Source organism: Schistocerca nitens, chromosome 4, assembly GCF_023898315.1.
Source record: "Schistocerca nitens isolate TAMUIC-IGC-003100 chromosome 4, iqSchNite1.1, whole genome shotgun sequence".
NCBI lineage: Eukaryota > Metazoa > Arthropoda > Insecta > Orthoptera > Acrididae > Schistocerca > Schistocerca nitens.
Window position 1 is genome coordinate 863,257,669 of NC_064617.1, and position 27,306 is coordinate 863,284,974.

At 37.4% G+C, this 27,306-nt stretch overlaps 1 protein-coding gene across 1 annotated transcript in view; it reads right to left on the reverse strand.

Moving 5' to 3' along the window:
• Window positions 1-8,130: 8,130 nt before the first annotated feature.
• LOC126253325 (aspartate aminotransferase, cytoplasmic-like) overlaps window positions 8,131-27,306 on the reverse strand; it is an 83,048-nt gene continuing 63,872 nt past the window's right edge. The window contains exons 3-8 of the mRNA XM_049954588.1: window positions 25,987-26,095; window positions 25,550-25,767; window positions 25,266-25,416; window positions 25,014-25,179; window positions 24,781-24,923; window positions 8,131-8,385 (exon numbers count right to left, since the gene is read on the reverse strand). Of these exons, the coding sequence (XP_049810545.1) occupies window positions 8,243-8,385; window positions 24,781-24,923; window positions 25,014-25,179; window positions 25,266-25,416; window positions 25,550-25,767; window positions 25,987-26,095 (930 nt within the window). The 3' untranslated portion in view covers window positions 8,131-8,242. The remainder of the gene's footprint in view (window positions 8,386-24,780; window positions 24,924-25,013; window positions 25,180-25,265; window positions 25,417-25,549; window positions 25,768-25,986; window positions 26,096-27,306) is intronic.

Genomic DNA, 27,306 nt, shown 5'->3' on the forward strand with positions numbered 1-27,306 from the left:
AAGGAAATGACAATGCGAGCTTTAATCCAAGGCATACAAACTGCCTTGTGGAGTAGAAGATGGAACAGAATGCAATGTCTGTAGGCACCCTTCATCATCCTCGAGAGCTGTGGTACCTACTACAGCCCATGTGAAGCACTTGGGAATGCACAAGGCATTCTGCACTTAGGGGCATCATCTACAAAAGTTGTATGGAACCATTATAGTGGATACACTGGTTGGGGTGCTGTGTGTGGGTCAGCTGGGACTGCTATGCCTCCCATGGTAGAAGTAGAAGGGAGCAGAGGAGGGCAAGTGGTAGCTCGGCTGTAGTTGGAAAAGTTCAGTGAGAAGTGGCTAGTGGTTCCCATTGCTGGCTGCTAGATGGCTGCAGTTCATTGCATTGCCCAAGATAAGCCAGCGTCCACCCTCTACCATCCGACGGAGGAAGTATAGGTGCTGGCATGCCAACCTCAGTAGCAATGCTGCACTGCATGAGAGAAGTAGGTGGCAGTGCCGAATAATGGCATATGCCTGGTCAGCCATCTGTAGTTCATCCTCATGAGATGATGAGGTATGAGGAAACAATTGTAATTGTACTTCCTGTGGCAGTTCAAATAACCACAATGCCCACAGCACTAAGTCAGGCACTACCTCTGATGTGACCTGAGCATGTAAGTGTTGCCACAGTTGGTAAATAATGCTCTGGATTGCATTTGCTGCCACATGTGGAAGCCGCTCAATGAGGATTGCATGAGCAGAAGCATATTTGTTATGGTTGGGTGGGTTTCACAACAGGTCACTAATAAGATCTGGGCGGTCACGCAGATGCTTCACCAAACAAACATAATCAGTGCCACCATCTACAATATCGTGTATGTCCAACAAGTTGTTCACCAATGCAAATCACATCACGGTGTTATCCATTTATATTGGCAGCAGCTTCAGAAAACAACTTGGAGGCAGAGCTTGCAGCAGAGGCTGTAGGGCACAAACCATGTGAGTGTTTGGAGAAGTGGCATCCACTGGCTTCAATTGTGCAACAGCTACAGGTACAATGTTCTCAGGAAAGTATGGCACTTGTGTTGATGCAATATGATGCCCAGCACTCACAGGTCATGTAGAGAAGGGCCTGTATGGTCACACAATTAACACAGTGTGGCTGGCGTGGAAGAATCATGAAGCAAGGCAGGTGAAAAGAAAGCAGCAGTGTGAAGTCTGCTGCCAGAGGTCCATTGTCCATGGTCTGTGTAGGAGGGGAGCAGCACATGACCATGAGCAGAACCTGATGTGGAAGTTGTGGAAGTATTAATGACCAATGTGAATGGATTCCTGAAGGAAGGCATGAAATTGTGACTAAGTGCTGAGTGGTGGGGTGGTCTGAGGTCTGTGCAGTGCGATAGGTTGGGTAGCTGTAGGGGTATCCCATCACGGTTGACTCAAGTGTTCCGTAATTAGGCACATTAAATGGTAGAGTGCGGCAGGGTGCAATTTGTGCTTCTACCAGTGGGGGGGATGTCTTAGGGGGTTAGTAGAATTATATATGTTACTAGCTTGGACCGTGGTGTTACGCATGGTTAAACAGCTATTTATAAATAAATGTTAATGCCGAAACTCACTATTGACATGTATGCATTATCAGAAAAGCCATCCCTTGTTATATCTTTAAAAGTACATTATAGGTAAAGCTTATTTACAAAATCATCTACATGCGGGTACAGATATACGAGGGGAATTCAAAACGTAGAAGCACATTTGTGAACAGTTGTACTTATTCTGATGATAGAAAACTGAAACATATTAATAGTGTTAACAGTAAGACTTATTAAAAACTTTCAGTGTTCGGCTTCACAAATTTACATTATATGTAAAGTTTTACCCCAGTGCATGGGAAATAAACATCCCAGGTTGGGATACATAAACTAAAACCAGAGGAGGGGATGGTCTGGTGCAGAGGGGGGGGGGGGGGGAAATCCCCCCCCACCCCCCACCCCCCGGCAAATCGCACACGGGAGTGCAGTCAGCAAGAAAGTCAGCGTTGACGGTGTGCAACATGTGTAATAGCAAACCACAATGGGGAGAGGACAGCCATGTATGTAGACCCTGAAACTTCACAGCTGAGTGATCCATAGTGGAGTGAGGTAGAAACTCTGACGAGTGGAAACACAATCTCATGCTGAAGAAACTTTCTGGTGAATGTTGAATCCAGTAGCAGATATCAGTGCAGGTGTGTGCTGCAACCAGTGTGGTGTGACAGAGGAGGCTTCAGTCATCTATTCCAGCAGAGAAATCACTTGAGAAACAAGCATTCTCACTGTGTTGGTAGCACCCACAGAAAAATATTGCACTTCACAATCGAAAGTCACTTCCTTGTTAGTGACATCCTCCACTGTCGGGAAGGCTGGAGATTGAGTCATTGTTTGAGCTGGCATGAAACTGGTAAGAAGTAATGCACAAATTGAAGCTTATTCACATGACTCAAGACAACCAATGTGGGTTTTCTGTCAGTGCTGATGAATACCATGGATAGAAATAACCAACCTTTTATAGCCAAATACACTTCATTAATGCACAATCACATGAAACATAGCAGAGCATTTGAAACAATGACAAGAGTCCCAGAGTCATAGGTAATCGATAATCGCCACACTGTGAAGCAATAGTCAAAATGCCTAACTCCTTAAACAGATGTCTACAAGATGATCATGGGTGACTACCACACAATATTCATACAGCATGTTTTTGAGCAATGAAGAATATCTTCCTTGAAGATTCGTTACCTGATAATATTATTCCATGTGACATTATTGAATGAAAATAAGTAAAATATTTCAGCTTACTGATTTGTTTCTCCCAAGATTCCCATTGATAATATGTGTGAATTTGGCTGGACTAATTTGATTTAGGAGTTCCAAAATGTGCCTTTTTCCATTTCAAATTCTTGTAAATATGGTCACCTAAGAATTTGAAGTTTCCACCCTACTTATTATTTCCTCACCATGTGTTACACTTATCATTCCTGTAGCACCCCTAGATTTGCAGAACTGAATACATTGTGTATTTTTAAAACTGAGGATCAAACCTATCACAGAAAATGAGTCAATGATCCTTTTAAGAACATTGTTCACCATTTCTTCTATTGCTGCATGTATGCATGAACTGATTACAATATTAGTGTCATCTGCAAAAAGCACTAATTCCGCTTGTTGTATATTAGATGGAAGGTCATTTACATATACGAGCAATAATAGCAGAACTAAGATTGAGTCATAGGGAATTCCATACCTGATTTCTCCCCAATTAGAATAATGTCCACAGACTACACTGGGTGAATTACTAAGTATAATTTTCTATGTTATTTTGGTTAGATATGATATTCACCGCTTCGCTATACCACCAATCCCATAAAACTCCAATTTATCTAGGGATATATTGAGATTCACACAGTAAGATGCCCTAGATAGGTCACAGAAAATACCAACCACTGTTGTTTTGTTATTTAATGCATGTAAAAATTGCTGAGTGAACTTGAAATGGTGTTCTTTGTAGAGAAACTCTTCTGAAACCCAAACTGTGATTTGCTCAGGATATTGTTGTTGCTCAGGTGAGATACTATTCTAGAAAACACCACCTTCTCAAAAATTAAAACAAAATGATACCTTTAGTGAAACTAGTAGTTATTGGCACCTCTCCTGTCTCCCTTCTTAGAGATGTATTTAACAACAGCTTATTTCAGTTCTCTGAAAAAGTGCCTTGCGTTAGGAAAGCATTAAATATTTCAGAAAAGACAGGGCTCATTGTAAAGAAACAAATCTTTACTACTCTGTTGGAAACACCATCAAATCCAGATGAGCTTTTATTTTTGAGAAAATATGTAACTTCCTTCATTTCAGGAGGAGAAGTTGGTGATACATTCATATGATTGAATTTTATGGGAGCTGCTTTCTGAGCTTACTGCTGTGGTTTATTTCTTGAACTCTTTGTCCACATACTTTCTATTATATTTAAGAAACAATTATTAAATATATTTGCTACATGTGACTCATTATTTATAGCCCTTCCATTCAGGTCAATAGTGATGTCATCCTGTTCCATGGCTGTTTGTCCTATCTTGTTTCACTACATTCCATATAGCTTTAATCTGTTGTTGCAATTACTGATTCTGACATTATGTGCATGTTCCTTGATTTATTAATAACTTTTCTTATTAGCTCTGTGTAGTGTTTGTAACATGCAAATATTCAGGATCTCTAGCTTGTTCTTGCCCAGAGATACATTTCCCTTTTCCTTTCACATTCTTTCCTCTAGCCCTTTTCTTTCACATCCTTTCTTCTAGTGCTCCACAGATTTTTTTTTTACATGGCTGTTTAATGTCCTTTCTTATTAGCTTATGCAGAAACCTATTTTCAAATAATGATATGAATTTACGATAGAATAGATTAAGTTCTATGTTAACGTTTGGTTCATTATAAATTTCTTCCCAAGCCATCTGTTGTAAGCTATTCTTTAAAAAACTGTTCTGGGATAATTAATTATTCAAACTGATTTCCACTGAGGAATATCAGTACTGTGAGACACAATCTTATTTATCCTAAGTTTGCATTATGATCAGACAGAGCAAATGTTACTAGATGAACAGTTATTTTCCTGTTTTGAGCTTCACTGAAGGAAACATTATCAATTAGGATCTAACTGTCTTTAAGCACACATATTGGAAAGAAAATTATTGAGATCATATGGTAGGATCCAAATAAGGTTTCAGGATTATTTTTCCTATCAGAATCCCTCAGAAAATGTACATTCAGGTCACTATGGACTATTAACTGCATACTGCTGTCTGACAAGTAGCAAGTAAGGAATCCAAACTCTTATAAACAGTTCGAAGCCCTCATTTTCCTTATCCAAACATACATTTCATTTTTCCAGATATCAGATACTTCATAAGTTATTTGCATTCAAAATTTTCGAATCTTAAAATGCAATCCTGTCAAAATCACAATGTTATAGCTTCGTAGCCATGATTTTTCTGATTCAAAATATCCATGACTTACCTAAAATGACATTTTAGGTTATGAAATTCAGGCTACAGAAATTAACTTTCTAGAAAAATTTTAGTGGGTGTTGAAATTCCCAGTACATGTTAAAACTACCACATCATAAAATAGTACACATTATTTTGCCATTTTCTAGTTATACAGCTTATAGTTAATTAAGATCATCTCCCTGCCTACTTTGTTTTTTATAATTTTTTCACTTTTTCTGTTTTTTCACTAATATCTGAATTTAACAGTCTCATATTTTCCTGTTTTATCACTTCTGTACTATGTACATTTTTGTACAGTTGTCATACACAAAGCAGTAGTTAACATCATCTGTTACTCATTAAACAAATTTCCATGTCAGTCACTCAGAGGTGGAGATACCCCAGGAAAGTGTATTGTGACCCTTGCTGTTCATTTTTTATATTAAAGACCTTGCAGACAATATTAATAGTGAAATCAGGCTTTTTGCAGATGATGCAGTTGTCTGTAATGAAGTACTATCTGAAAGAAGCTGCTTAAATATTCAGTCAGATATTGATGAGATATCAAAGTGGTGCAGAGATTGCCAGCTTGCTTTAAGTGATTAAAGTTGTTGAACTGTGCAGTTCACAAAATGAAAGATTGTAGTATCCTTTGATATAAATGAGTCACTGCTGGAATTGGCCAACTCATACAAATACCTGGGTTAACAGTTAGTAGAGATATGAAATGGAATAATCACATAGTTTCAGTCATGGTTAAAGTAGGTGGTAGACTTCAGTTTATTGGTAGAATACTGGGGAAGTGCAATCAATCTATGAAGGAAATTGCTTACAAGTCTCTTTGGTGAGCAATTCTAGAATATTGCTCAAGTGTGTGGGACCCTTACAGGTAGGGGATATTGAATGTGTACAGAGAAGAGCAGCACAAATGGTCACAGGTTTGTTTAATGTGTGGGAGAGTGTCACAGAGATACTGTGGGAACTGAGCTGGAAGACTCTTGAAGACAGACATAAAGTGTCCCAAGAAAGTCTGTTAACAAAGTTTCAAGAACCAGCTTTAAATGATTACTCTAGGAATATACTACAACCCCCTATGTATCGCTCACATAGAGATCATGAGGATAATATTAGAATAGTTACTGCACACACAGAGACATTCAAACAATCATTCTTCCTGCACTCCATACGTGAATGGAACAGGAAGCAACCCTAATAACTGGTACAATGGGATGTATCCTCTGCTGTGCACCTCATGGTGGTTTGCAGAGTATAGATGTAGATGTAGTCATGCATTCAATGCACAAACATCTATGTTCCTAGTTGTTTAATTACTGGTTTTTGCTGTTCATCAATTTTGTAGTCTATGCAGCTTACCAGTCTTGGTTGTGAAATCTTTAAAATCACATTACAAGCAAGCTGTTCATCATGTGTTTAATAATAATAAATATGAATGAACTGTGTTGTGTTGCATTACTGTTAACTATCTGAGTCATTTACTAATTATTAGTATTGGGCTGATAATATTATATGGTTCTTATTAGGCATAGTAATGAGGTTAGTAATGCTTCACACCGACAAATGTTTCTCGATGGTTCCTCACCTGCTCTCTTAGGATGCTGTTATACAATAACAGAGAGCTCTGTTGGTGCAAAGTTTGTAGGTGTCATCACTGCTGTTACACATGGTTCTGCAACTGCTGAAATATGAGATATACCTAATGTGATAGAATAATAACTGATGCACAGATTGTTGGTTGTTTGGTTGATTTGAGGGAGGGGGCCAAACAGCAATGCCATTGGTCCCATCGGATTAAGGAAGGGTGGAAAAAGAAGTTGCCCATGCTCTTGCAAAGGAACCATCCTAGCATTTGCCTGAAGCGATTTAGGGAAATCATGGAAAACCTGAACCAGGATGGACGGATGCGGGTTTGAACCGTCGTCCTCCTGATTTCAAATCCAGTGTGCTAACCACTGTGCCACCTCGCTCTGTGCATAGATCATTGTGTGAATTGGATATAAATTGTGAGGAAATACAGATAACCATGATAGTTGGTTATGAAAAATTTGTTTACTTCCATTAACTACTATTTGAGCTCTTTTCATGCTCGTCTTTAGATGATGCATGCAGAAGTTATATATTCGTGGTTGTTACATGTTCATGGTTTGCACACACTGTGAAGGTTGGGAGGGCAACAGAGTGGTACAGCAACTGACATCATAGTAAAACTGAACTGGAGCAGAAATGGTTTGCGAACATGTCAACACAGCAAACATAAGGTTTACTTAACTTGTATTGCTCCAAGCAAATGAAGACTCATTGCAGATGTTGCAGCAAGAAATGAAGTCCAGCTCTCAATGTCAACAAGGGGAAGACTCTCTGAACTAAGCATGAACAAAGGTGCCAGAGCCATGGCAAGGTGCCACAGACATAGCATCACATAGCAAAGAGGCTTAAAGTGGGAGTGGAGTGAGTGGCTGCCACTGGCTATCCTATATCACAGTGACAAAGGACGATCACGGTACAGAACCACAAGAGGCATAGCTCAGCGGGCACTCTTCACTGGGTCTGCCAGATACTGCATGACTGCTATTGACATGTGAGGGGAATCTTGCAATTCCATTGCCAACTTTGATGGTCATGGTGTGGTATTGATATGTGATACCACAGTTGTATTGTGATTATGCATACAGGAGCTTGCTTGTTGTGGCAGAAAGTCAGTATTGATGATAATATCCCCCTCTCACCTTCCATGTCCATTGCCTGTCAGCCACAGAATTAACCTCTGTTCAATACAAACGCTGAGTGTCATCAGAAGTCAGTCACCATCCAGCATTCCAGTACTCACCATCACACCACAAATATGACTATGTAACAGCTGAATGCATTATCTGAAGATCACTCTGAAAAGGGTTGTAAAGTAATAACAGAAATAAACAAATCTTTCATAGGTAACTGGTCAGTGTAATCTGTATTTATATTAAATTAATACATACTCACAGTGTTCCATAATGTCCACAATGAACAAGTTTAATTCATGAGTGAAGTTCTATACTTGGTTTCCCAGTGACCCAAAATGATATGAAGGAGTGAGTAGTGTTATTGGTTATGCAGTAGAATTATAGAGGCTGTACATTTCATTGATACTTTATTAAAATTTCATTTATGTTGTATAATTATTTTCATACTTTCTGGAAGTAGTATATCTACAAAGTGTTTCATTTAATGTATAATTCTTGAGAGTTATTGAGACACATTTCTGATAGCATCATTAAATGCCTTTGCAACATAATTGACATTGTGTGTGTTTATTCCACACATATTTGCTCTCCCACTCCGCATAAGATAAACATGCCATTTATCCTTCAGGTAGTCAACTTGCTGGGCTGCAATAAAGCAAAATATTTTACCTTCATTTGTTAACGACAATATTATTTTTATTAGTAACAGATACACTCTCAGAAGAGAAGAAGAAGAAGAAGAAGAAAATGCATGATGAAGGAATTATCAAAATGGGATGGAAATCGATAGATGTGATGTACATGTACAGACAAACAAATTATCACACTTTCAGAAAAAAGTTGATTATTTATTCAAGAGAGAGCTTCACAAATTAAGCAGGTCATTAATGTATTGTCCCACCTCCGACCCTTATGCAAGCAGTTATTCAGCTTGGCACTGATTGATAGGGTTCTCGGGATATCATGCCAAATTCTGTCCAGTTCATGCATTGCATCATAAAATTCTGAGCTGATTTGAGGGCCCTATCCATTATGCTCCAAATGTTCTCAATTGGGGAGTGATACCATTACCTTGCTGGACAAGTTCGGATTTGGCAACCACAAAGACAAGCAGCAGAAACTCACGCTGCGTGCGGGCAGGCATTATATTGCTGAAATGTAAGCCTAGGATGATTTGCTATGAAGAACAGGGTGCAGACTACCATCAATGTACCACTGTGCTGTAAAGTTGCCAGATGACAACCAAAGGGGTCTTGCTATGAAATGAAATGGTACCACAGACTATCATTTCTAATTGTCAGGCCATACGTTTGGTGACAGTCAGATTGGTATATCACTGCTGTCTGGACCATGTCCAGACACATCTTCACTGATCATTGGGCTTCAGTTTGAAGTGGGACATATCACTGAAGACAAATCTACCCCATTCAATAATATTTGAGCACAAATGTGCCCAACACTACTGCAAATGGGCTTGTTGCTATACAGAGATGTTACATAGATGATAATGTTGAACTTGGTGTCTTGAGTGGCTCTCTGACAATTGCTCAGTCCTCTTGTTGTGTCATCTCTCTTGCCTGAACACTTGGTTTTTGATGCTCTGTTTAGCTATGGTTCACCCACTCCTGCCAACACAATCAAACAGTGGTATCATCCCTATTCAAATGTTGAACAGTTTGCAGATTACTCCATTTGGGTTTTTTGAGCCCACCATATTTCCTCTTTCAAATGCTGATATGCATATATTATTCACATGCCTGTGTGCAAGGTGTAGTTACTGTCCAACTGAGTGTATGGAATGAAATTCCTGAAGGCTTTATGCCCTGGTCTGAAAATGTCCATTGCTTGCTATCCTTGCCAGCTGCACAGTGAAATTGCACTGCAGCATCATACATTCATCCAATGGCTGCCACAGATTACAATGTTACATTTTGAGTTGACACATGTATGAATATCAATTTGTGACCAATTTGCATAACCCTTTCATGGTGCATGGTGTTAGTGTGCGCAATGACACACTCAGTACCAACATATAAAGTATAAAACTTAAACCATACAGACTGTTGAATCCATATGGACAGATACTTTAAAGAATGGACTGAAGATGTTTTGATGTTTACTTTTAACTGACTTATGCTTCAGCAGTTATGTGTCCATTAGTTACACCATATGTTCACTAATGGTGTGGAATTTGTGATTATGACAAAGAGAGTTTTCTAAATTGGCACTTAATGTACTGACTGCTGTCTGACATAAAAGATTCTACGGAAGTTACAGCAGATTTGGTATATGACATGGTTGTTTACATAGGTGGCTCCACTTCTGATGGGATGTTATAATGCCTTTGACAGAAAATGAACACTAATAATGATACAAACACAGTCAAAGAGATAAAAAATAGTAGGAAAGTAGTAGAGAAGTAATTATGATGATATGCATGGGGAAACTAGTGAAATCAGCCATATCAGCTATTGAAATCTAATTACTACTTCATTTTGCAAAGTGAAATAATGTTATAATTTTATGTCATTGCTATCAGTTTAGGGAATATGCAGGTGTATATAATGCTCACTCTTTTCTGAGTGACAATGTAGTGCACTAAAAAAGTATACTTCATCACAGAGTCTTTAGGAACTTACACTTACTTCATTCCAGCTCATAAGACAATAGCTACTACAAATCAACAAATGTTCATCTATGTGCTACCAATTTGCTGTGGGAAAAGAGAAGAGTAGAGCAAACTGGACAGATGTTGGCAGTTTGAACATCTAATATACTGCTCCTGCCTTATTTATATATCTATGAAGCACTAATCTTCGCAAAAGGAATCATGTTAAAAGTAGAAATTATACTTAAACATAGCTATGATTTTCACTTTTATGATTCTAGGCAGAAGCATAAGGTACATCTCCATGTAGTAAGTATAAGCATTTGTGAAGAAGGAGTAATTCATAATGGCACTATGCTGTGTAACCACATGCCATCCTGTTTCAAACAGATACCAATGTTACATATGTTTAAAGTGAAACTGAAATAGTAATTGCTTGACTACTGTTTCTGCTCTGTTTCTGATTTTTTGGAATACCATACAAATTTGTATAATGGAGCACACATTCTTAAGCACACTTATTGTGTACGATCATTTTATTTGTATTTATAAATATGTTACCAATATGCAACATTTACTGAAATATCATTTCAGATTCAGAGTAAATATAAATTGCATTTACAATCTGAAACCTGGCTTGCACTGTATCACTTGTGCAGACTATGCACCAAACTATGGATTATGGGACCAATAAAGAATACAAACACAAATACCAATATAAATAACGAGCATAGGAAAGGAGATGCAACAGAGTCAATGCCGGTCCACATTGGTTTGTAGAGGAGATTTGAATCCTTTAATCCCCCTATGTTACAAGTCTATGTTGTGAAGCAAGTCCTCAGAACAGAAATCAAAGATAGTTTATTATATCGGCTGTTTGAATACAGGGATTATGAAAATAGCTGCTAAAATGTACTTCATTGTGGCATCATATTAATAAAAACTGTATAATTTATTCTAAAATGTACATTCAGCATATTCTATTCTTTTGTTTATTTTGTAATTACTTACTATATTGTGCTACCAACATTTGCCATTTGACTTCTGTTATAAGATGAAGGCCTCCTCTAGATGCTTCTGTACATTACAGTCATTGGCAAATGTATCCATGACCTTCTTGTAGGCTTCCTGGTGCCATTCACCCACCTTCCATTGGGTCATCACCTTGGTCCTTTCTTATCACTTGGAGTTTAGTGAAGATTGTCTTTGGCCAACCTACCACTCATTTATCTGGTGGCAACATGTTTCACTAACTTCCATTTAATTTTCATTATAGTCATAAATACATATTTCCCCTCCGTCTGTTCTCAGATCCATTTGTTTGCTTTCTTGTACCTCTGACTCATTCCCACCACCCATATCTCTAAATTAATGACTCTATTTTAATTTGAACACCATATTGCTTCCCCCAGTAAAATATGATAATACATACTGATTGTACACTTTTCTTTTCAGACATATCAGAAACTTAGTTACTGAAACCTATTTATTTTATCAAAAGCACTCTAGGCTAATTTTACCCTGGTGTTTATTTATTTTCTCACTCAACCAGATGCTGTTTTCAATTCTCCTTGTAACACCATAGCTCTAATGCTCTACTGATTTATTTTGCCTTTTGTTTTATTTAATGTTACATCACTGAGCTTCTGTAAATGTGTTTGATTGAATCGATAACACAAAATTGTATACTCCTTTCTTTGTAAAAACTTTTATGTCTTTTAGAGTGTAGGAAGTGTAATCTCTGTAATATGTACAATATGAGCAAATTATATGTTTTGTCTTTGTCGTATAATCTCTTTGGTTATCTTTAAAATTAAATAATTTTATTTAAATAATTTTTTGTAGAAATGTCAATATGTGCAAATGTTTTGTTTTATTTAATATGTTTGGTTGCTGTTATGTAAACTGCTGATCTTCACTTAGGGTTCTTAGTTATTTTGTATGTAAAAGATGGTGTGGTTCCCCTCCAGAACGGAACTTAGTAGCACACGCATAATGTGGTTGGCCTAGGTAGAAAAGGTGGAATTGAGAGTCAGTCGGGGATGAGCTACCAAACTGTCAACCGCTCATGTAAAAGTTGTATATTGTGCTGGTGCTGAGAGAGGCTTTCTGTGTCATTTTACAATGCCTCGGATGGGTGGATAAAGAGCTGGAACTATTCTGGAACTGATATCTATCATTGCCACCAAGAAATAACAGAGTCCAGCAATTCTATCCGTAAATCCACCTACCAACATGCAATCGCCACCACATTGTGCAATCACTGAAAAGGAACCAAGGAATAGTATAAATGTATGGTGAAGGATCAGCATTGGATGTTTTAGTGTGCACAAATATAAGGTAAAATATATGTAAAAACAAAGATGATGTGGCTTACCAAACGAAAGTGCTGGCAGGTCGATAGACACACAAACAAACACAAACATAAACACAAAATTCTAGCTTTTGCAACCAACAGTTGCCTTGTCAGGAAAGAGGGAAGGAGAGGGAAAGACGAAAGGATGTGGGTTTTAAGGGAAAGGGTAAGGAGTCATTCCAATCCCAGGAGCGGAAAGACTTACCTTAGGGGGAAAAAAGGACAGGTATACACTCGCACACACACACATATCCATCCACACATATACAGACACAAGCAGACATATTCAAAGAATATAAAATATTGGTCTTTGAATATGTCTGCTTGTGTCTGTATATGTGTGGATGGATATGTGTGTGTGTGCGAGTGTATACCCGTCCTTTTTTCCCCCTAAGGTAAGTCTTTCCACTCCCGGGATTGGAATGACTCCTTACCCTCTCCATTGAAACCCACATCCTTTCGTTTTTACCTCTCCTTCCCTCTTTCCTGACGAGGCAACCGTTGGTTGCGAAAGCTAGAATTTTGTGTGTATGTTTGTGTTTGTGTGTCTATCGACCTGCCAGCGCTTTCATTTGGTAAGTCACATCATCTTTGTTTTTACATATATTTTTCCCACGTGGAATGTTTCCCTCTATTATATTCAAATATAAGGTAACTTATACTCGAACTCTTATACCTACCTCGATTTTTTTTATCGCTAGTCCCACAGCCACTTAGGGTCCTTCCCATGTCAAAAATGCTTACCAAGTGTCCATATTGTGAAAATAGAAAAGCCAGTGTTTTACTAATTAATGCCACTTGAACATAGTAAAATGAAAGTTACAGTTAATGTGGCAAGAGAGTGAGCTAAAGTACATGATGCTTGCTGAACATAATTTTTGTATTAAAACTGCTTATTAATATGTTGTTGCCAACTTCAAAATTAAAAGTTCTTAAAACTGAGGCTTATAAAGTTTTGCTTAGTAAATGATCACATTGCTGCATGTTGTAAATCACAAAAGGTGAGTCAGTATCTCACAAATATGTCAATTTTGTGTCTCACTGTAGTAAAAGTTGAAAACTGCAATTGTGGAAAGTTATATACTCATGCTTGCTAAGCACTTGTTTCTCTTACGTATTGAAAGTGCATATTAATAGTGTAATAGGATCCACAGTGTATTCTTTATGTTCATGATAAATAACAATTAATAGAAAGACCACTATCTATGAAAATGGTAACTTCTTTATTCAAAAGACAGTGAGAAGTAATTTGTTAGTGAACTCCATTTAATTTTCATTCTAAGTAGAAAGGTGTTAGTAGTGAGAGACTAAATCTATGCACAGTTACTAAATTTGCTGTGAACCATATCCATATTTCATGTCAGATAGGAATTTGTTTGAAATGTAATACTAAACCTATGTCCCATTTACGATTCTACAGTGAATATTAAGAGTAAAGTTATTGAGACCATTCAGTTTGACTAAGTCCTCAAGATAATAGTGTGTTTTGTTATCTGTTTATATTTATGCAAATAGTTTGTTCTGATCTGTTAGCTCCAACCTTAACGTGAACATACTGTATTCAGGTGCCAGAGTTCATTGCACTCGAGTGTGGCAGAGTATAGGTTGTGTTTGTCCGTTAAAGTTACTCATACCTATTTTCTTGAACAAGAATGTCAATCATTCTCATGCCTAATTAGGTTGGCAACCATTTTCTTTATTTTTTGAACAGTGTAGATAGAAAAAATATTGTTTGTTATTGTTTAAATATTTACGTAATTCTGACTTTCACTTCTGATAAGCCACCTCCGTTAGATATATCATGGTCAACACAACTAAATTCCTTTCAGAGGGTAACACTGCTCTGCTTCTTTATACTGTAATTGCTTTAATAAAAATAATTTCATTATACGAACTGCATCCAACTTAGAGGTTATGGTATAGTAGTAGCAGACAGTAGTGTTATATCCTGAATACGGAAACTGATAACTGGTACTATGATTTCATTGCTAATCAGTACTATTTTCTTTTCACTATAATTGCTGTATATTTTTGTGTTATTTCAATTATACTCAGGATTACTTTCAAACTTACTCTGCAAACTTCTTCCAGTAGCTGTTGAAGTTTATCTACTTTAGAGGTGAATAGTTTAATCACTGTAGTTGATATATTCTTCATGAGAGAGCGGCAAGTGTATTGTGTGGTGTAAACATATCACATTTGATAAAGCAATGTGTTCCACAGTGTCTGTCTAGCTGACAAATCATAATTGTCACAGTAAAAGTACTTGCTATTAGTCAGTTTGTTTAGAAAAGTACAGTGTTATTGTTTGTGGATGTATGCTAGCCTTCACGGATGCTGTGCATCTCCAAGGTGGACAATGACAGCAGTTATTCTTTGCATGAGGTACTGGTTCAGAGAAGCAGAATGTGCCATCATGAAAATAGGCAAGTCACAACAGTTTGAGTGTGGTCTCAGCTCTCTGAGACTGCAGACGTGTGCAAGTTGCATTTATGTGTGTGAGTGTGTGTGTGTGTGTGTGTGTGTGTGTGTGTGTGTGTGTGTGTATGTGTGTGTCTACTGCTGACAAAGGCCTTCATGGCCAAAAGCTTTAGTTGTGTGAATCTTTTTGTTGTGCCTATCGCGGTCAGCATCTCTGCTATATGGTGAGTAGCAACTTTCCTTCTCTGGTATTGTCACAACAATTTTTCTTACATCAGGGGGATGGCATGCTTACATGCCATCGTAGGATGCTAAAATCACATTGCCTCTCTGCATGTGACTGATTGTCTAATGCATCTTTTTAAGCAGTTGCAGTCAGAGCTCTTCTGAACAAAGGTGGAAGAACAACTCAAAAATTTGGAGTCTCTTTTTCAAATTTTAACTGAGAAAGGGCTCAAGTGTAATTTGCAGAAATGCTCATTTTTCAATACCGAAACAGAATATTTAGGTCATGCCACTGATGTCTGCAGCACTCATCCCTCAGCTAAGCATCTAGAGGCCATACAGTGATTACCTTTTCCTGCAAAGCAGCAACTCCAACTACAATATCAGCAAAATCTTTCTCCACCACACCCAGCTCACTGCTGACAGCTATGCAAGAGATGCACTTTTAAACCTTCCACCAGCACACCACTGAGTGAGCAGCACTCTTCCATTTCTCACAGTTTCTGATGAGGGGTTGCCACGCATGTGCCACAAGCGGATGCTAAAATTACTTGACCTTACTGTGTGCATCTATGATTGTCCTTCACATTTTTTTAAGCAGCCACACTCGGAGCATTGCCCTGAGATTCATTGTATTGATAAACTTATCAACATTAGTGTGGAAGACAGCATTGAGAGCAATGCATCAGTGTGCCATGTCACTAGTAAACTTTACTATTTGTCAGTGACTCCTATAAGTGCTATAAGTGTACTGACATTCAAAATCATTACTACTATGAAGAAAAGTTGTATTGTCAGCAATTAGCATATATAGGACTTAATAAATGATGGGAGGTCATTATAAGAAGCAAAATGTGGCCCTGTACAGATCACTGTGGAATACCTACCTTGTTCTGTACTGGACATGTCTCTGCCAACACACAAAACCTGCTTATGATTCTTTCAATACTAATTTACAGTCAAGAGATTCGCTTAGATCACAAAAAGTGTCTTGAGGAAAATCTTTATCCTGGAATACTCGAAGCAGGTATTTGGCTACAGAGTCAATAGCATCAACAGTTGACAAGTTTTTTTCTAAAACCATATTGTGACCCACTAATTATTCATAGATTTTCAAATTATACAGACAACTGTTGATAAATTACACATTACAGTACTTTATAAAAAAAAACTAGGACAATGGAAATTGGTCTGTAGCTTGAAGGTGAGTCTATATCTACTTTTTTATATTTTGGAACTACCCTCTAACATTAGGAAAATATCCTTTGGATATACATTTTTTTATACAGTACCTTAAAAGATACAACACAATCTATTACTTTCTATAGTATGCTGTAAGATATGTCATTTATATTTACATTGTCCGATAATTTCAGCTGCTTTACTATTCTTAGGACAAAACCAGGTGAGAAATCAGTGAAGCTAAACATTAACTGATCAGCCAGAACATTATGACCACCAACCTACTATCTATATAAACCCATCCAGGTTATAGCAGCATCATCTAACAAGGAACGACTACTAGTCAGATGCATGCATGGTGCATGTAGTATAAGGGGACATTCTGTCCATATGTAGAATGGGAAAGACATGCAATCTGTCTGAGTTTGACCAAGGGTAGATTGTGGTGGCCAGAGGCTTGGCATGAGCATTTCAGAAACTGCATGACTTGTCGGGTATTCAAGAAGCGCTGTGATGAGTGTCTTCAACATGTGGTGAGACCAAGGTAAAACCATGTCCAAACTTCATGGAATTTGACAGCCACCCCTCATTACAGATGTCAGATGTCATAGGCTGGTCAGACTGGTGAAACAGGACAGGTGGCGAACTGTGGTGGAACTAACATCAGACTTTAATGCGGGGAAGAATCCAAGTGTGTCTGAATACACGGTGCAACAAGCACTCCTAATGATGGGCCTTCACAGCAGACAACCCATGCATGTGCCAACGTTAACATCATGACATCGGTAACTGCAACTGAAATGGGCACGTGACCATTGATACTGGACATTGGCGCACTGGCAGAGTGTTGCATGGTCTGATGATTCCTGATACCTTCTTCATTATGTGATGGGATGATGCGAATCTGTGGTCCTCTGGAGGAACAGCTCCTTGTCACCTGTACTGCAGGATGGAGGCAAGCTGGCTGTGACTCCATTATGCTCTGAGGAACATTCATGTGAGCATCCATGGGTCCAGTGGAGCTTATGCAAGGCACCATGATGGCCAAGGAGTGTTGAACACTGGTTGCAGACCATATATACCTCTTCATGCAGTGGCAGTGGCATTTTTCAACAAGATAATGCACCATGTCACAAGGCCAGGAGTGTGATGGAGTAGTTAGGGAACACAGTGGTGAGCTCAAATTGATGTGCCACACTGTAGATGTTTAAGGTTGCTAAGCAACTTTAGAGAGGTTACATTACCTAAATAAGACTGTTTCAGGAGCTTAAGTGGAGCATTGCAGGATGTTAGCATCAAGTCTTTGAGGATTGGAAGAATGTTAAGAGAAAATGTGCCCTGATACATTACTATTTCTTAATTTCCTAAAAGCATTTGACTCAGTAACACATCTACCCTTATTATCAAAAGTACAATCTTCTGGGGTATCAAGTAAAACTTGTGACTGGAATGAGGATTTCTTGATATGGAAATTGTCTTGGATACAGAGCCATCGACAGATGTAGAAGTAACTGGGTCTTCCCCAGGAAAGTGTATTAGGATCCTTACTGTTCACACTGTATATTAACAACCTTGTGGACAATTTTAATAGTAATCTCAGACATTTTGCAGATGATGCAGTTGTCTGTAATGAATTACTGTTTGAAAGAAGCTGCATAAATATTCAATCAGATCTTGATAACGTTTCAAAGTAGAGCAAGATTGACAAGTTGCTTTAAATGTTCAGAAAGGTAAACCTGTGCACTTCACAAAATGAAAAAAAAAAACATAGTATCCTTTGATTATAGTACCAATGAGTCACAGTTGGAATTGGTCAACTCATACAAATATCTGGGTGTAGCACTTCATATGGATATGAAATGGAATGATCACATAGACTCAGTAATGGGTATAGCAGGTTATAGACTTCAGTCTACTAGTAGAATCCTGTGACTTATTCTAGAGTACTGCTCAAGTCCATACAGGACTAATGGTGGATATTGAACATATGCAGAGAAGGGCAGCATGAATGGTCACAGGTTCATTTGTTCTGTGGAAGAGTGTCACAGAGATGCTGAAGAAACTGAACTGGCAGACTCTAGGCGATAGATGTAAACCTACTCGAAACATTTCGAAAACTGGTTTTAAATGATAATATTTGGAACGTACTACAACTTCCTACATATCAATCCTATAGAGATCATGAAAACAAGATTAGGTTGATTACAGCACATATGGAGAAATTTAAACAATCATTCTTCCCATGTTCCATATGTGAATGGTACTCGTAAAGTGGTACACACCCTATGTAATGCACTTCACAGTGGTTTGCAGAGTACAGAGGCAAATGTACTCATAGATGTAGATATTTAGAGCCACAGCAGCATAATGTTCTTGCAATAAGCAAAAATCAACTTGGGTCACGTTCAATGGAATACAGAGGAGTACGCTTAAGAGACAGCAGATGGGAAATCTCAGTAATCTGGTAGTGATTCTAAGTAAAATAGTAACAATTTATCTCAAGGTATAGGGATAGAGAGATAAGTGCCGTATAATATTAAACAGGATACTGTACCCTTATATAAAAATCATGTAATGAATAGGATAGGTGTACCAAAGCAAGGAGGACCTACACCTAAAGAGGGATGAAAAAGATTATACATATAATCTGATAAGCCTCCTTGTTTCACAACTTTGGAGAAAGCCTCCACACTAGCAGTATTCTACTTCTGTAGAAACTTTCAATTACACATTGACCTCCTTTCTCAAAAGGCCATCTTGTAGCCACCAGCAAATTTTCACAGAAATAAAGATAGAGGGGAGAGAGATAGAGAGAGGTCATTGAAAGCTTCTATAGAATAGAAATGGAATACTGTTCATTTTGAATCTACTCCAAAGTTGTGTAATAGAGGGGCTTACCTGATTTGTAGCAGGTGAATTTCTATACTGATTTACTAAATGAATAATAGTGATGAAAGCTGTTGAACTTTGTGCACTGTCCATAATGTAGGTAATAAGGATTAAAGAAGTGTAGTATACAAGGCAACAAAAGATTGCTAGTCGTTCCAAAGTTGTAACACATCTTGATTGGCAGTAGCAATGAAATCAACACAATCATATGTATACTACTAACTGCACCTGTACAGTATCCTCAATATGTTGCAAGCTGTAATGATTGTAGTCCTATCGGAACCATCACTCAGTTACTAAAATGTTCAATACCATCTAAATTTTAGACAGACTTAGTTGATTTTCTTATGTAAATTACATAGTTTTAATCTGTGAATGTTCATATTGATTTCTGATTGTCAGAGACAACATTTCTCACAATACAAGATGCCCCACTCAAACCTCCCTGATTTCAAGGACCCAGGAGAGAAAAACCACAGTAGGTGCGACAATGAAAAATGCACCACATTGTAGAGCATCTCAAAGAATTTATATTCCCATGTCAGAAGTGAACAGTATTGTCGGCAGAGTGCAGCATGGTTGCAAACTAAATGTCTGGCGCGGGGTAATGCATGACAGGATTGTTGGACCATTCTTCTTTTTGCGGAAAAAACGGTGAATGGGTCAGTGTATCTGGACATGCTGAAGCAGTTTATGTACCATCAGATACAAGCCTTGCAATCTAACATCATTTTTCAGCAAGATGGAGCTCCACCGCATTGGTCAATAGTGGCTCGCAGGTTGCTGGATAGGAAATTTCCCAATCGTTATATCGGATGCGGAGGACCCATTGCCTGGCCACCATGTTCATCTGACATTATGCCACTTGATTTCTTCATGTGGGGATTTGTGAAGAATTGCATGTATGCAACCAAAATGGACGATATTCCTACATTGCGACATCGTACCACTAATGTGATAGTCTGCCCCTGGTAGCTGAGTGGTCAGCATGACGGAATGTCGTACCTAACGGCCCAGTTTCAATTCCTGGCTGGGTTGGAGATTTTCTCCGCTCAGGGACTGTGTGTTGTGTTGTCTTTACCATCATCATTTTCTCCCTATCAACACACAAGTTGCTGAAGTGGCGTCAACTCGAAAAACTTGCATCAGGCAAACGGTCTACCCGATGGGAGGCCCAAGCCAAATGGCATTTCCATTTGCTAATGCGGTTGCAACACTAACAGAGGAAATGTTACAAGAACTTGGCAAGTAATTGAACATAGACTCGATATTCTTTGTGCTACAAATGGTTTACATGTAGAGGTGTATCAATGATAAATAAATAAATTCTTTGAGATGCTCTATAGAGTGGCGCATTTTTCACTGTCGTATCTACTGTGGTTTTTTTCCTGGGTCTTTGAAATCCGGAGGTTGGAATGGGACACCCTGTATACTTATATTGTTTATATATTGATGTATTATCAGGTATTGATCTTAAATCATGGAAATTAGTAGTCATAATTTTAAAAGTAAGTGATCTGAAAAGAAGTCTACATTAGGTACAATAATTTCTATTGTTAGTGTTATATACGAACAAAATATCTGTCTCCATTTATGATTTTATTAATTTTACTATTGATAATGTAATCTATGTTATAAAAAAAAGGAAGATCCAATTTTTCACATTTTCAAAATCTGTAACCTTTGTTACTTACCATTAGACCTGTAAATCTTCATTTTAACAATAAATTAATAAATAAAAAATTAAAACTAATAAACAGTTTCAGTAACAAAAGCTATCCTAACAGTAACTTAGTTTACTACCTGTTCTCAAAACTTCTGTAATGTATGGTTATAACATATGTAAATACAATTTTTTTGTGCCGAGCGTGTTAGAGTTTTGTATTACACTTCATGAGATTGGTCCAGGCTACTCTCAGATTGCTATCAGACAGTTTTCAATGATGTTATTTGAAAGGCATCAAAATACATATTTTCTACAGTGTGTATTTGAAAAACTGTATGTAGTAATTATGGAAGCATGTGTGTTCAAATTTGAAGGGGCAAATGAACACTAATTGTGAACTGAAATCATTAATTCTTCAGCCAAAGTTAATGGTAACACCCAGGACCTCTTTGCATAGAACATTACACAGCAGGTGCAGAGATCTAGACACTGAGGCCATATTGAAAAGATAAGTAAAGTTTCTCAACTTAATGTAATGCAATCTATGTTAAACCTAGGAAATCATTGTTAGAACATGAGAGAAATTACATAGCAGTGTTATTACAATGAAGTAATTCAACATTTTAATTGTGGAACATATAAGGTGGGGTCATTAAAAGTGTCAGTCATACTCAGAACAGTGTTCCATGTAGTTGCGAGTGCATTATATCAGAGCTAAAGGGATTCAAACATGGGAAAACTGTCAGTGCTCACGTGGAGGGTGCTTCTATAACCAAGGGGGCCCAATTGTATGGAGTTTCAAGACATACTGCATTGAAGATCTTTACTGTATAGAGGAAAAGTGGAAAAACACCATTTGCTAAGTCACAGTGCAGACAAAAGTGTGTGTTGAGTGGTCATGACAGATATTCACTGAAGAGACTTGTGATGAAAAGTAAAGGGTGAGTCAAAAAGGACTTTTGGAATGATTTAGAAATTTATTGAGATAACTTACAGAATCGGTAGATGTGTCAATTTGCAAGAAACAACCTCAAGTCTGTTGATTTACATAATGTATCAGTACCCCATTCTGCCACCAGGAACACCAGCATAGTGCACATTTAATATGGATACTCTCACTGTTTTGAAATGAGCTTATTGTGCATTTTGGTTTCGTGAAACAGACTCTGCAACAATGGTTTGGCTTAAATTTCACATCATATATGCTAAAGAACCTCAAAATAGGCCTATAATTTATTCTTGGCACAAGAACTTTATTGAGACGAGTTGTTCACTGTGGCAGGATAAATCACCAGGATTATTACATCAAACAGGTTAGGGAGAGTTTTTCCTGTAGTCTGCAAAAATCAATGCAAAGTACATCTTGTGAGACTGGCATTCCACAAAAGACTGTTTGGCAAGTAGTGCATAGATTTTTGCACTTGAAACAATGCAGATTCACAATAGCACAGCCCATTAGTGATTCTCATGGGGAATTCTGAGCAGAAATGTTGTGTTGGATAAAGGACAATAAGACATTCCTGAACAAAATAGTCTTCAGCAATGATTCAACATTTCATATCAGTGGGATGGTAAACACCCTCAGTTACAAAATATTGGACAGTGAAAATCCATATGCAACCCTGACACACATTTGTAAGATCCCCAAAGTTAATGTGTTTTGTGCCCTTAGCAATGCGTTCAGTTCATAGTGCTGTGGAATGTGGGGAAAAAAACTGCAAATTGGCATTCATAAGAAGAAGAACAACACCAAAAATGCAACAGGAGCATAATTGTATTAAAACAAGCGTTCAGTTCATAGTGCTGTGGAATGTGGGAAAAAAAAACGCAAATTGGCATTCATAAGAAGAAGAACAACACCAAAAATGCAACAGGAGCATAATATGTAAGAAATTGTCCACGCAACCTGCCACTGATGATGCCTTGCAGAAAATAAAGGCGAAACGCGTATGGCACTAAAATTATGTTTTATTCAGTTGCTGTCAGATGGTCCATAAGTAAAAATTATCAATATACCATAATATTACACACAACTGAGGAAGACAGGACTACAAAAGTTGAAAATCTTAAAGTCTCTATTTGGCTCTATTCGAAAACATGTTAGCAAAGCCAGCCCTTCATTAATTCTAAAGTAATTAACACTTTTGTCAAAAGTATTGTTTATGTATCTATATATGTTAATTTCATCATTTAAATAAATAATTTGCCTTAACCTTGTAGTAGAAGAAACTGTTAAGAGGAATGAATTTTTTCATGTATTCAGTTAATTTAATGAGTTAAATTTTGATTGTAAGTGTAGTTTAAGTACCTATTATTGTGAGGATATATAAGGGCCTGATTTTTTGTCCCAAGACAGTCAGTCCATGGCCAAGTTTCAGATGAGAAACCTGCGTTGATTAGAACAAGAACAATGCTTCAACTTAACTGTGAAATAACTGTTGCACAATTAGGCCATGTGTTAAAACAATGAGAGTGTCTGCTCCATATGTACCTTTTCATTCTTCAAGAAATCTTAATTATTTGGTTATGTTTTTTTACTGCTCATAGACATTCAACAGTAAGCTATTGTAGCAGCATGTGGATGTTTGCCTGAAAACTATTAATGAGGGCTATCGAAAGTTAAACAATAGTGCACTGGCCATATTAAATGTGTATGTGGGGGGTTGTGAAAAGTGAAAGTAAACAACTGTGAAATGCAAATGTGTCCCTGTCAGCTACATTATTTACAGTAGACAGTACTGCATTTCCACCCCCTATTTTTTCAGCCAGTACATTGACACTGAGGACAACAAACAAAGAAACAAATCAGGGAATGTCATCACAACATCACAAATGGCAGTCACATGAAACCAAAATGACACTTGACATCTTTATGTGAAACTTGAGGTTATTCACTACAAACTAACACATCTATCAATTCTCTAAGTTATCTCAATAAATTTCTTTCTCGATCCAAAATTGTAAAGTCCTTTTTGACTCACCTTGTATGGGGACAGCAGTTGCAAAAGTCACTGCAAAACTGAATGTCAAACTCATGTACCCTGTCAACACCAAAGCTACATGAAGGAGCTCTGTGAGCAGGGAACTGAAGAATTCCAGGGCAAGCTGGAGTTCCAAAACCACTCATCAGTGATGCAAATGCTTGTATCAGGGGAAAATGCATAAAACCTGGACTATGTGGCAATGGAAGAAAGCCATTTGGTCAGACAAGTCTTGTTTCACACTGTTTCCAACTTTTGTCTGAGTTTAGGTCCCAGGAGTGAAACATGGTGAGGGTTTTTTGATGGAGGGGATTTTGGCAGCCACAGTGTATTATTGCATGGGCATAATAAGCCACAAATTGATGGAACACAGCTTTCATTACGAAACAAGCTTCAGAATTTGTTTGTTAAGTGCATAAACTTGTAATCTATTTTTAAAATAAAAATTTAAAATACAACCAGAGAATTACCAAAGAATTCACTCAAGTGCATATAATTCTGAAGCAATTAACTTTGGTTTAGTTAGCAACTCTCATTCAGTATTTTCTGGTCAGTAAATCTATACTGAGCATTGATTGAGTTTTTATTCTGTGTAAGTTAATATCAAACTGACAAATATTATTAACTCCCTCAATACCACACATATCTGAAAGTAAAAAAGGCCATAGAAAGGTATTGAACAGAGATAACATATTCTAAGTGAATGATGTACCTGTGAGGCCAGTGTAAGAGAACATTCCTTTATGTTCAGTTATGTGGTCCCAGTTACCTGGGGTCTTCAGCCTTTCAAGAGACAGCTTAAACTCTGATCTAATGCTCTGCAAACGTTTTGTCATGCTCTGCAAACATTCTTTCCTGAAACACATACAGAAAATGGAACACAGCTGATTTGAACTACATTATATCTGTTGACAGACACTATACATTTCCATTAAATCTACTAACCACTCTTTAGTCAGCTCTGGGTCATTAAGTATACGATCAACTACTCGAGCTCCATGAGCTGGTGGAGTCAGATACATTGCTCTGACGATAGTGTGCAAGTGAGATTGTATTTTTAATTTGTCTTGGATGTTTTTGGGTACTACTGCCAGATTTCCAACCCTTTCACCTAAAATATTGACATAAAAGAAGTATTAGGTTTTAAGAGCCATGTGCAGACTATATCCTCATCTAGTGATTGTGCTTAATACATACTGTATAGGCCAAAATTTTTTGAAAATGATTGTGCACAAAACAGTTCGAAACCTCTCTCTTCAAAGTATCTAACAGGCCAAGCATCTTCATCCAAGTCCCCAGATGCAAAGCCAAGATAAGCTCCATCAAAGAAAGGGAAGAGCTTGTTCTCCTACATGAATAAAAATGCATCATAGTTCACTTTACAATAAAAACTTTTAAAAATTGAAAAGAACATCGCTTTCATTTGTCATAAATCATGAAGCACTTTGTATTTCATCTAAATGCAAAATCTTTATATTTACCTGCATGACATCAGCAATTTTAATCCACTGTTCCTTTGTAGGATCACAACCAGTTGGATTATGAGCACACAAATGTAACACAATGACAGAATTTTCTGGTGCAGTAGAAAGATCACTTATCAGACCATTAATATCCAAAGATCTTGTTGCATTGTCCCAGTATCGGTACTGCCGTATATCACCAAAGCCAGAGAATTGTAGAATTTTTTGATGGTTATCTGAAATTCAGATTTGGCCTCATTCAAATTGACTTTTCAAAAAGCAGTTTTCTAAGATTCTAATTGTGACATATCAAGTCATGTCACTGACTGTTTTGTGAAATAATTTATATTGAAATGTTATACAGAAAGTAAATATTTTCAATAGCCTTTTTATGATTCCAACAATAAGGCTAAATATATCATAAAAATCTCATTAGAAGGGCAAATACAACATACCCCATGTTGGAGTGGGAACGTAAGCAATATTGAAGTTTAGTATTTTTGACAGAAACTCTGATCCAATTCTGAATGACCCAGTCCCACTGAGTGAATGCACACCAAAGGCCTTGAAAAGATTTAATGGAAAATTATTTTTGTATAAAACCAATAAAAAATACAGTGGCAACTACTGTAACTGCCACTTCAAAAAAAGTAACAGTAATTAATAACAAATAAAATATGAACTCTTTGAAAGAGAAAAACATTTATTCAACTGTTAATGATGCTATTTATAATTAATATCATAGTCAATAATATTTTACACAGAAGGATAAAGTCTACTTACCAGCAGCTGAAAAATAAATAGCTTAAGTTACTATGGTTGTGCATCATTAAATGGCTGTTAGTACGCATCCCTCTCCTGTCTTCAAGACTACTTTTAATATTCAAATTTTTCTTTAATGGTAGTAATGTATTTTATGGTATTCTCAAACAAATACAGTATTTGTATTCATATTCCATATATTGTAAAGTTCAAAGCAGAAACTCTCTCATCATTCTGCTTGATTGCCCTATTTACAAATGACGAAGGAATGGTAATTTCCTACATACGTCTGGTAAGTTCAATGATTTCTCTGATATTATCATTGTGGTCTATATGTGATTTCTATGTCATTGGCAGTAGTTACCCTACTGTTTGAATGATTCTCTGGCACAACACTGGATGTTGTTGTGAAAACTGTATAACATTGCAACAGGACGGCTGCTCTTGAACCACTACCTTATTAAACCCACTTTTATTGACTAGTGGATTATAGCCTAACAGTTTAGAATAGTTTGACCACGTGCAACTGTTGAAGGCTGATCGGTTAATATTTGCACGGGAGTTGTCTCGTATCAAATCCAATAAAGCTAATTAGGATGTCAGGTAGCAATAATTGGTACATACTTGGTGTTAATTTTCTTTATTTATTGTCTAAACAGCATGAATGAGGCAGTTACTCCCTACATCTGACAAAATAATAATGGCTAACTCATGACAGGTCACCTATTAATGTCGCTACTTGCCATTATTCTTCATGTGGCATTGAATGCACAATCCTCACTGCAGTCCAAATCGTGGGTGTCTGACACGGTTGTTGCATAATCACAGCACACAAATGAACACTTATACACATCAACAAATCACTCAATTAATGCCATTTACGTATTTGCTGGAGGTCAGGCCCATGTGACACACACAGCAGATAAACAATTGTAACTGCAGTCGGTCATCCTGCCAAAATCTGCCCTGTTCACTTAGCAGCCAACAACTTACTTGCTTGTAGTCTCAACGCT